The sequence below is a fragment of the Dama dama genome, chromosome 19 (genome assembly GCF_033118175.1).
Source record: "Dama dama isolate Ldn47 chromosome 19, ASM3311817v1, whole genome shotgun sequence".
Taxonomy (NCBI): Eukaryota; Metazoa; Chordata; class Mammalia; order Artiodactyla; family Cervidae; genus Dama; species Dama dama.
This window is the reverse complement of record NC_083699.1, coordinates 35,444,684-35,456,918: the sequence shown is the minus strand read 5'-3', so window position 1 is coordinate 35,456,918 and position 12,235 is coordinate 35,444,684. Positions and strand designations below refer to the sequence as shown.

The following is a 12,235-nucleotide window of genomic DNA, read 5'->3' as shown; positions in this document are numbered from 1 at the left end:
GTTATTAGCTCATCCTTCAAAATAAAACAGGAGCCAACTTTTATTGAATCTTTCTTTGAATTGTCTCCAGAAGTTGTTCTTTTTAATCACACAGCCAGTCCTTACAATCTTTTATCTGGATTTTCTGATTCTCATCTGATATCCCTGCTTCTAAATCCCCTGCCCATCCAATGAGTTGTGCTAGGCAGATCACTGCTAGCAGTTGCTTTTACTATAGACAGATGTTTCTTAAACACTTGTTTCATCAATACCACCTACTCTTATTTTTTTCTCAATAACTTACCCCTTGTCTCATCCTATTTGCCAGTGAGTAATTCTCCAGTGGTTACAAGATAAAGTTCAAACTCTTCAGCCTAGCATTTGAGAGTTTTTCCAGTATTTGTCAAAACTTAACCTCTCATCACCAGTTCTTTATTATGGCTACAGTGAACTTTTCTCCATCTTTACACATCATGCTTATTTCTCTGAGCATTTGCTTATATTGTTCTATGTGCCTAAAGTACTCTTTCCCCCTTGACATCTCATTCATGCATTTATTTGCTCAGCAAGCACTATTTGGTCTCCTGCTTTGTGCCAGCTTCTAAGTATGAGTGCAGCAATGACTGACAGAGTTTATACCCTGTGTCTAAAGCTACACTCTGGTAGGTGAGGCAGAAAATAATGAAACAGTTTAGTTCAGTTCATTCGTTTAGTCACGTCTGACTCTTTGTGACCCCATGGACTATAGCATGCCAGGCCTCCCTGTCCATCACCAACTTCCAGAGTTTACTCAAGCCCATGTCCCTCGAGTCAGTGATGGCATCCAACCGTCTCATCCTCTGTCGTCCCCTTCTCCTCCCGCTTTCAATCTTTCCCAGCATCAGGGTCTTTTCAAATGAGTCAGCTCTTTGCATCAGGTGGCCAAAGTATTGGAATTTCAGTTTCAGCATCAGTCCTTCCAATGAACACCCAGGACCGATCTCCTTTAGGATGGACTGGTTGGATCTCCTTGCAGTCCAAGGGACTCTCAACAGCCTTCTCCAACACCGAAGTCCAAAGCATCAATTCTTCAGCGCTCAGCTTTCTTTATAGTCCCAACTCTCACATCCATACATGACTGCTGGAAAAACCATAGTTTTGATTAGATGGACCTTTGTTGGCAAAGTAATGGCTCTGCTTTTTAATATGCTGTCTAAGTTGGTTATAACTTTTCTTCTAAGAAGCAGGCATCTTTTAACTTCTTGGCTGCAGTCACCATCTGCAGTGATTTTGGAGCCCAAGAAAATAAAGTCTGTCACTGTTTCCATGGTTTTCCCATCTGTTTGCCGTGAAGTGATGGGACCAGATGCCTTGATCTTAGTTTTCTGAATGTTGAGTTTTAAGCCAACTTTTTCATTCTCCTCTTTCAGCTTCATCAAGAGGCTCTTTAGTTTTTCGCTTTCTGCCATAAGGGTGGTGTCATCTGCATATCTGAGGTTATTGACATTTCTCCCGGCAGTCTTGATTCCAGCTTGTGCTTCATCCAGCCCAGCGTTTCTCATGATGTACTCTGCATATAAGTTAAATAAGCAGGGTGACAATATACAGCCTTGACGTACTCCTTTCCCTATATGGAACCAGTGTGTTGTTCCATGTCCAGTTCTAACTGTTGCTTCCTGACCTGCATACAGATTTCTCAGGAGGCAGGTCAGATGGTCTGGTATTCCCATCTCTTTCAGAATTTTCCACAGTTGGTTGTGATCCATACAATCAAAGGCTTTGGCAATGTCAGTAAAGCAGAAGTAGATGTGTTTCTGGAACTCTCTTGCTTTTTCAATGATCCAGCGGATGTTGGCAATGATCCAGTTGGATGTTGGTTCCTCTGCCTTTTCTAAATCCAGCTTGAACATCTGGAAATTCACAGTTCACATACTGTTGAAACCTGGCTTGGTGAATTTTGAGCATTACTTTACTAGTGTGTGAGATGAATGCAATTGTGTGATAGTTTGAGCATTCTTTGGCATTGCCTTTCTTTGGGATTGGAATGAAAACTGACTTTTTCCAGTACTGTGGTCACTGCTGAGTTTTCCAAATTTGCTGGCATATTGAGTGCAGCCCTTTCACAGCATCATCGTTCAGGATTTGAAATAGCTCAGCGGGAATTCCATCACCTCCACTAGCTTTGTTCGTAGTGACCCTTCCTAAGGCCCCACTTGACTTCGCATTCCAGGATGTCTGGCTCCAGGTGAGCTATCACACCATCATGATTACCTGGGTTGTGAAGATCTTTTTGTACAGTTCTTCTGTGCATTCTTGCCACCTCTTCTTAATATCTTCTGCTACTGTTAGTTCCATACCATTTCTGTCCTTTATTGAGCCCATCTTTGCATAAAATGTTCCCTTGGTATCTCTAATTTTCTTGACGAGATCTCTAGTCTTTCCCATTCTATTGTTTTCCTCTATTTCTTTGCACTGATCACTGAGCAAGGCTTTCTTATCTCTCCTTGCTATTCTTTGGGACTTTGAATTCAAATGGGTATATCTTTCCTTTTCTCCATTGCTTTTTGCTTCTTTTCTTTTCACAGCTATTTGTAAGGCCTTCTCAGGCAACCATTTAGCCTTTTTACGTTTCTTTTTCTTGGGGATGGTCTTGATCCCTGCCTCCTTTACAATGTCACAAACCTCCATCCATAGTTCTTCAGGCACTCTGTCTATCAGATCTAATCCCTTGGATCTATTTCTCACTTCCACACTATATAATTGTAAGGGATTTGATTTAGGTCATACCTGAATGGTCTGTGGTCATACCTGAATGGTTTTCCCTACTTTCTTCAATTTAAGTCTGAATTTGGCATTAAGGCATTTAGATCTGAGCCACAGTCAGCTCCCAGTCTTGTTTTTGCTGACTATATAGAGCTTCTTCATCTTTGACTGCAAAGAATATAATCAATCTGAATTCAGTGTTGACCATCTGATGATGTCCATGTGTAGAGTCTTCTCTTGTGTTGTTGGAAGTGAATGTTTGCTATGACTAGTGCATTCTCTTGGCAAAACTCTATTAGCCTTTGCTCTGTTTCATTCTGTACTCCAAGGCCAAATTTGCCTGTTACTCCAGGTATTTCTTGACTTCCTACTTTTGCATTCCAGTTCTCTCTAATGAAAAGGACTTCTTTTTTGGGTGTTAGTTCTCGAAGGTCTTGTCGGTCTTCATAGAACCATTCAACTTCAGCTTCTTCAGCATTTCTTTTCGGGGCATAGACTAGGATTACTGTGACATTGAACGGTTTGCCTTGGAAATGAACAGAGATCATTCTGTCGTTTTTGAGATTCCACCCAAGTACTGCATTTCGGACTCTTTTGTTGACTATGGTGACTGCTCCATTTCTTCTAAGGGATTCTTGCCCACAGTAGTAGATATAAGGGTCATCTGAGTTAAATTCACCCTTTCCAGTGAATGAAACAAGTAAAGAACTACTATAACTAGGAATGTTGTAAGTGGTAGGAAGAAAATAAAGCCGGATAAGGGGTTAAAGACTGGTTAGGAAATGCTTTTAAATATTTATTTAAAAGTGCGATCAGCAGAGGCCTCTCTGAAGAGGTGCCAGTTGAACAGAGACCTGCCTGAAGAGAAGGAACCAGCCATAGAAGTTCAGTCAAATGGGACTGCCAGGACACTGATATGAGTATAAGGTTGGTGTTCAAGAGACAGAAATACTCGGTGTGGATGGAGGGAAGGCAGTGAAGAGCTGTGTCATTCAGGATCCAGTTAGTAAAACAAATTCCACTAGATATTTCAACAAAGGGGAATTAAGTTAGGGTTTAGTTCCACCAGTTGTCTAGAAGGACTAGAAGAGAAAAGTATGTTGAAATTACCCAGTGATAAAAACTTGCCTCTTTGACCGGGGAAGAGGTTGGAGGAAGGACCTTCTACAGCTCTTCCTCAGTTTCTCTATGGAGGGGCCCTACCTAGGAGCATGAGTCTGGTTTTGAAAATTCCAGAAGAGACTCATCACGGTAACTGCTGGTGAGGGCTATGGAAGAACAGAGAGCTTCCCTGGCTGCCAGTTTCCCTACAGTGGCCCCTGCTGGTAGAACCTGATAGAGAACCAGCTGTCCAGAATGGTAACTGGCAGAGGCTGGTCGCCAAACAGTGGAAGGTCGGGTTTGGAGCTGGAAAACCAACAAGACACAGGAGGAAGTGGTAGATGATGAAGCTGAGACGGGTAGAGGCAGCATCTTTTAGACTACTATAGGCCTTATTCAGAGCATTAGTAAGGAGTTTGCATTTCATTCTAAATAGCTATTGGAGGATTTTAAGCAGAGGAGTGAGGTGATTTGATTTATATTTTAATAAGATCTTTGTGGCTGCTGGTAGGGAATCAGCCAGTGGAAGGGGGCAAAGATGGGGTGAGAACAAAGGCAGCAGTCAGGATAATTAGGAGTCCATTGCTATAGGCTTGCTCTTCACTAGCACTCCAATTCCTGCCTCTAACAATTACTTTCATGACTTCTCTAGTCACATTGATGTCTGCCTTTTCCTTTAGCATTTGCTTTCCAGTTCCAGTCATCTTTAGATTTAATTAGCTATTTTCTTGTTTAATAATTTTAATGCACGTCACAACTCCTTGACTCCACTGTGCTCCGCTTAAAACAACAACCCACATCTGAGACTTATACTCTCTACCTCCCAACATTCCTGTTACCTGGCACAGGGAGTCATTAATTTGAATTAATGAATATATGCAGTTGTTTTGTGTTTATGTTTTTCTGCATCAGTGTTCTCTTCTTTAGAATCAGAGTTTCTAGACTGAACAATGTAGACATTAATTTGTAAACACAGATATTTAAAATTTGCTTGTTTCTTTTTTTTTTTGATTCAAAATGTTTTATTAATACAAAAAATAGAAGTAGAAAAACACATTCTTGTAAGGTACCACATTAGATCAATCTCAAATATTTCTTACTTGTTTTATTGAGAATTGAAAATGGAATGGTCCAAGAAAGGCACAGCTCTTCTGCAGTTTTGCTTGTTTCTAAAACTTTTTAATTATCAATTGGAGTAAAAGGCCCTTAGGAATCCAGGCACTTAAACGTAATTGTCACTTTGTATCTATTGCGTATTTGAGCTTACATGATACAGTATTATTACCACCATTTTACAAATGTAAAATCTAATGCACAGGATACATGATACCCAAAATCATCCAGTCTCACTATTCAAAGTGTGGTCCATGGCTTCATTTGGTTGAAATGTAGGCTGTTAGGTCTCACTCCTAGCCAGCTGTAATTTACATTTTTATGCATAATTTACATTTTTACCCCAAGGCCCCCAGGTGCTTTGAAAGCAAAACTTGTCTTATCACTGAAAGAGAAAGATTTAAACAAGTTTCCTGACTCTCAGCTTCTGTTTAATAGACCAGGCTGAGCCTTGCCTGGCATTTGGGAAAGAGGAAGGTATTATTTAATCAGAAATTTCAGAAATAACTTCTTGTAAGTCAGGCAGCTTCCTTATTTTATCTTTGCTTTCTAATCAAAGAGGTGAAAATCCTTTTCCTTTTTAATGGCAATTCACTGAGACCATTTTTCAGTGTAAGTAGTGACTCTATAGCAAATGTATCATATGTTAATTCTGGGGAGTTTGTCAATGCCATGTCTATCTGGATTAGTATTACATTAGATGCTGTAAGAACACAAATAGTATTACAGTAAGACAAATAATTTTCACACATTTTGCCTGGATATTTAAGATTTGAGGTGAATTGCAAGCATTACAGACATTGGTTAAGAGTAAAAGCAAGAAATAAGTAATATGGGACTATTATTGGGGCATAGTGATTGGAATTAAGTCAGAAAACTTAGGCCAGTGAAAGCTGCCTGATCAAAAAGGAAGTTTGGTAGGTTACAATTTATAGGGCTCTTTGCTTGCTTGCATGCATGCTAAGTCACATCTAACTCTTTGTGACCCTATGGACTATAGCTTGCCAGGCTCCTCTGTCCATGGGTTTTTCCAGGCAAGAATACTGGAGTGTGTTGCCATGTCCTCCTCCAGGGGATGTTCCCAACCCAGGGATCAAACCCGTGTCTCTTACATTTCCTGCATTGGCAGGCAGGTATTTTACCCCTAGCGCCACCTGGGAAGCCCACAGGGTTCTTCACTGAAAGGCTATTTGCCAATTAGGGGAGCAAACCTTGCCCTCATTTTGACAAGAATCGTATTGATTGTTTTAATAAAGGACACTGAATAATGTGTGCATAGTGATATTAAAAGAAGTTTGCAAAAGATGTAGAATTCTTTTTTAAAATTTTTATATAATTTTTAGAGGATACATTTCACTTGCAGTTATTACAAAATATTGGCTATATTCCCCATGTTGTAGAATACATTCTTGTAGCTTGTTTTATACATAATAGTTTATACTGCTTAGTCTCCTACCCCTATTTTGCCCCTCCCTTTTTCCCTCTCCGAACTGGTAGTTCTATGTATCTGTGAGTCTGCTTTTTTTTCCCTGGTCATGCAGCGTAGCTTGTGGCATCTTAGTTTCCTGGCCAGAGATTGAACCTGCGACCCTGGCAGTGAGAGTACTGAGTCCTAACTACTGGACTGCCAGGGAATTCCCTGTTTCTTTTTTGTTGTATTCACTAGTTTGTTGTATTTTTTAGATTCTTCATATAAGTGACATCATATTTGTCTTCCTCTGTCTGACTTATTTTACTTAACATAATGCCTTCCAAGTCTGTTCATGTTGTTGCAAATGGCAACATTTCATTCTTTTTATGGCTGAGTAGTATTCCATTGTGTACATATACCAGATCTTCTTTGTCCATTCATCTATTGATGGGCATTTAGGTTGCTTCCAGATCCTAGCAATTGTAAATAATGCTTCTGTGAACATTGGGCTGCATGTATCTTTTCGAACTAGTGTTTTCATTTTTTTTTTTTTTTCCATATACATACCCAGGAGTAGAATTGCTGGGTTATATGGTAGTTCTCTTTTCAGATTTTTGAGAAGCCTCCACAGTGGCTGCACCAATTTACATTCCCACCAACAGTGCAGAAGTGTCCCCTTTTGTCGATGTCCTTTCCAGCATTTGTTATTTCTGTTCTTTTTGATGGTAGCCACTCTGACAGTTGTGAGGTGATATCTCATTGTGGTTTTGATTTGCATTTCCCTGATAATTCGTGATGTTGAGCATCTTTTCATGTGCCTGTTGGTCATCTGCATTTCCTTTTTGGAAAAATGTCCTTTGGGTTCTTCTGCCCATTTTTTAATCAGGTTGTTTGCTTTTTTGATGTTGAATTGTATGAGTTGTTTATATGTTGCGTGTTAATCCCTTATCAGTTCATATCATTTGCAAACATTTTCTCCCATTCAGTAGATTGTCTTTTAGTTTTGGCAATGGTTTCCTTTGCCGACCAAAAGTTTTGAAGTTTAATTTGGCTCCTTTTGTTTATTTTTGCTTTTATTTCCTTTTCTTTAGGAGACTGATCAAAAAAAATATATTGCTGCAATTTATGTCAAAGCTTGTTCTGCCTGTGTTTTCCTCCAGGAGTTTTATAGTATCTGGTCTTACATTTAGGTCTTTAATCCGTTTTGAGTTTATCTTTGTGTATGATGTTAGAAAGTGTTCTAATTTTATTCTTTTACATGGGGCTATATATGTACCACTTATTGAAGAGACTGCCTTTTCTCCATTGTAAATGTTTGCCTCCTTTGTTGTAGGTTGGACATAAGTATGTAGATTTTTTCCCTCGGGGCTCTATCCTGTCCCACTGACATATGTCTGTTTTTATACCAGTACCATACTGTTTGACTACTATAGCTTTGTAGTATAGTCTGAAGCCAGAGAGTGTGGTTCCTCCAGCTCTGTTCTTCTTTCTTAAAATTGTTTGGCTATTTGAAGTCTTTTGTGTTTCCATGTAGAATTCTAAATGTGGCCATTTTGACATAGGCATTTTTATAGATACTAGAGTAAAATTTACTCATGAGCTAAATTTCTGGTAATTTGTTCAGTGACATGGCTGTATTGTGAGAATCTAGAAGATACAGTGGTAAGCATGCTCATTTGACTGGTCCTCTTGATTGTCAATTGTCTCAGGGCTGCTCTGGCTGGGAAAGAGGTAGGAGTAGTAAGCTCTGGCTGAAGATTAGAATCACTGAGGAGCCTTTTAAAGGAAATGTTGATGTAGTACCTTGGGCAGGACTTAAAATTACCTGGAAGGGAGCTTTCTGCTCTCTGATGAAATGTCAGTGATTATTTGTTTCTTGAAATGAGTGTTTATGAAAACTATGTTTAAAAAAGCTGTATACTTATAATGTGTACTTTTTTGTAAAGGGGCTTCCTTTGTGATTCAGCTGGTAAAGAATCCGCCTGCAATGCAGGAGACCTGGGTTTGATCCCTGGGTTGGGAAGATCCCCTGGAGAAGGGACCAACTACCCACTCCAGTATTCTGGCCTGGAGAATTCCATGGACTGTACAGTCCATAGGGTTGCAAAGAGTCAGACACGACTGAGCAACTTACTTACTTTTTTGTAAGTATATTATTATTTAGTGAAAAGCTTTTGCCAGGCCTCACCCATCCCCTTGGTTACCTGGATTAGCTCCTAAACACGAATGTTTTGTGAAGGTGCTCCAATTTCTTTTAATGTGCCACAAGGAATAAATAACTTTATTAGAGACATTTCAAAATCATACACACACAAAAAAGAATTTGAGGAGTATGAATTGTCTGCTCCACCATGGAAAGCTTATACATCTCAATTTTGCTGAAGACAGAGCCAGTAATAACAACAACAACTTTGTATCTATGCATATGCTTGAACAAGCACAGAGCAGAATAGACACAAACTATAAACATAGAAGAAATTATTTTGGCAGAGATTTAAGGGTAGGAGATGATACCAGTTTTCTGTCTTTCGTGTATTATTTCGTGTATTATTCGTGTATTACTACCAAAGGATGAACAGTCTAAAAAGGCTTGCAATCCTGTGTCACACTGGAGAAGGCAATGGCACCCCACTCCAGTGTTCTTGTCTGGAAAATCCCATGGACGGAGGAGCCTGGTGGGCTGCCGTCTATGGGGTCGCGCAGAGTCAGACACGGCTGAAGTGACTTAGCAGCAGTAGCCTGTGTCGCACCAGGGTGCGTCAGCAGCTAAACACCTGCCTGACGGCTGGAAAATTAGCCCACTGGTGGTAGTGGCATTGTTAGGTTTCCTTTTCAATCCATTCAAATGCTCAAGGATACTGTGGTTTGTATATATTAGTGTTCACTCTAAAAGAAATTGGCTAAATTCCTTGAGGCCATTCCCATACTGTGTTTGAACATTATTGTTTGCAAAGAGACAGCTGCTTTTCTTAATTACAAAGAGAGAGTATTTATCTAGTTAATCAGGGTTCTGTTGAATTAAGTATCTGTTCCCCAAAAAGGGAAGCTAGCAACAAACACTTTGAAAATGAAATTAAGGAATCAGTTGTATTTGCAATAACATCAGTGAAAGTCAAATACTTAGTAAAAAGTTAGTTCAAGACCTATCTACTGAAAACTATGAAACATTTCTGAGAAAAATTAAAGACCTGTACATGCATGTTTATAATAACGTTAGTCATAACGGGCAAAAACTGGGAAAAATCCAAATTAATAAAAAACAAAATGTGTGGGCTTCCCTGGTAGCTCAGTGGTAAAGAATCTACCTGCCAGTGTAGGAGACACAGGTTCAGTCCCTGGTCAAGAAGATCCCCCATGCTGGGAAGCAGCTATGCCTGTGTTCCAGAGCCTGGCAGCCAAAACTACTGAGCGCGTGGCCACGACTACTGAAGCCTGTGCTCCATAACAGGAGAAGCCACTGCGGTGAGAAGTGTGTGCACCACAGCTAGAGATTAGCCCCTGCTCACCACAACTAGAGAAAAGCCCAGGCGGCAGCGAAGACCCAGTACAGCCAAAAGTTAAATAAAAATAAATAAAATTATTTTTAAAAATGTGATATAGCCATATAGTCTATAAACCAAAGTGGTATATATATCCATGTTGTGGCATGCATCAGTACTCTTTCTTTTTTTTCTTTTTGCTGGTGAACCACAGAAAATTACAGTAAGTTTAAGCCAGACATATAAAATTGTGGACTATATGGTTCCATTATGTGAGACTTCTAAAAGAGGTAAAATTATGTGGAAAGAAAGCAAGTCAGTAGTTGCCTGGTTCTGTGAGCAAGGATTCATCATTTATGCACATGGGCATGTAGGAATTCTGGTAGAAGTGTCTTAAAGCTGGGGTATAGTCACAGTCCAGTTACAGCACAGTTATGTAAATGTGCTTGATTCATCAAATTAAATGGGTGAATGTTTCATATTATAAATTGTACCTTTAAAAAAGCTGTTAAAAAATCAGGTAGGACTGGCATGTAGACCTGTTTTATTTTGCCTGACATAAATAATATTTGACATTTCACATAAAATGACTAAAATCGAACTTTGGTTTAAAAGGAACAAAACTCTGAACTGACATCAAAATGTGATTATTTGTGTTCAGTATCTAGCATATTGCTATTTGCTGTTACTAAGATGTGGGTTTTCTTAGTCACAGGAGTTTCCCAGACGTCTAAAGCTTACCCCTTTTATTTTGAAAGGTTCTTTGGACATAACTCTTTAGAAATAGGGTTGGATAAGCTTTTTTCTTTTCACATTCTCTTGGTTATAATTAAACATACTTAATTATTATTTTAAAAGGACAGAAATGCCCTCAGAACTGTTGAAGTTGGAGAGTTGCCTTACTCCTTGCTAAACCACATAAGCCTGTTTCACTTCTCACTCTCCTCTTTCATCCCTTTTCACTGTCAGCATGTTTCTCTTAGAAATCTTGCTGTCATTCAGTTACTGATTTTCCTCTTCTGTGGGATAGACAGCCAAGTAAATTTCTTAAAACTCTGAGTAAGTTGCAAGTGATTAGGTTAAAATCTGAGAGGGTCCTTTTTCACTGAAGTATATACAGACTTTAATGCTATTTGATTATATGACTTTTTGATTCTTAGCTTTTTTCTGGAAGGGCAGCATCAGCAGATAGTGACCTGAAGCTAAATGAGTTAGTATTGTGGAAAGGTGCTCTTTGCAACTTTTGGGCACATGGTTTCAGTTCTAGGCCAGCTTTGTAGAGAGACCGAGCAAACCACCACCCACCCGCCTCACCACCCTGAAGTTCTTTACTCCTAACTGCAAATATTCCTTGACATTTCATATACACCTGAAAGAATTTAAAGCAGGATACTTGTATACTAATGTTCATAGCAGCAGTATTCACAGAACCAAAAGGTGAAAGCAGTCCGCATGTCCATCAACAGGTGCAGGGATGAACAAAATGTAGACTATAACTGCAGTGGACCATTATGCAGCCATAAAAAGGAATGAAATTCTGATACTTGAAAATAGCATGCTAAATAAGCCAGAGACAAATGGACAAATATTGTTTGATTCCCTTTTATTGGGTACAGAGAAGATGGAAAATAAAATAGAGGTTATCAGGGAATGGGAAATTATTATTTAATAGGTATAGAATTTGGGGGTTGATGGATGATGGTGATGGTTGCAACAACATTGTGAGCATACTTAATGCCACTGAACTATACACTGAAAGTGGTTAAAATGTAAATTTGATATGATATTACCACAATAAAAAGAAATATTGGTTTTTCTGTTTCAGGTAAGGCTTCAGAACTTTAGTATGAAAATTCAATTGTAAATCAAATATGCTTCCATTAAAAAATATATTAGAAAAATAAAGTTCAGACGTCTCTTTGGAAACATATTCTGTTAGAGACCATATGTACCTATCAGCAGCATAGGGAGAGGCCTCCCCAGAGGAAGATGCCATCACCTGTATCACAGTCTGCCAGTGGAACACTAGAAAGCTTATCAATTCATTTCTCCCTTCTAGGCTATCCATCCAGGATATGGCTTTCTCTCAGAAAACATGGAATTTGCCGAACTGTGTAAGCAAGAAGGAATTATTTTTGTAGGTCCTCCTTCATCAGCAATTAGAGACATGGGTATAAAGAGGTATGAGTTTATATCTTTTAAATACAGCCATAAGAAGGTTAATTGAAATGGTTTATTTTACCTACAATAGACCTAGTTAATAGGTTAATATATCTTTATGTCATCATAGGCATAACTTATTTACATGCCACTACAATGCATTACAGAAAACATTCAAGTATCAAGTATAATAATTTGTGTTGGTAATCAATATGTTGATCAGTTTTTCGGGGATTAAAAAACAGGATGG

General features: G+C 39.0%; 1 protein-coding gene across 4 annotated transcripts in view; it reads left to right on the top strand.

Annotated features, from left to right (window-relative positions):
* The window catches only part of MCCC1 (methylcrotonyl-CoA carboxylase subunit 1), a 58,709-nt gene that overhangs the window by 10,679 nt on the left and 35,795 nt on the right, over nt 1-12,235 (top strand). For 3 of the 4 annotated variants that reach the window (XM_061166660.1, XM_061166661.1, XM_061166662.1), the window contains one exon: nt 11,885-12,006. The exons of the other annotated variant lie outside the window; for it this stretch is intronic. In XM_061166660.1, the coding sequence (XP_061022643.1) occupies nt 11,885-12,006 (122 nt within the window). The remainder of the gene's footprint in view (nt 1-11,884; nt 12,007-12,235) is intronic. 4 annotated transcript variants of the gene reach the window in all.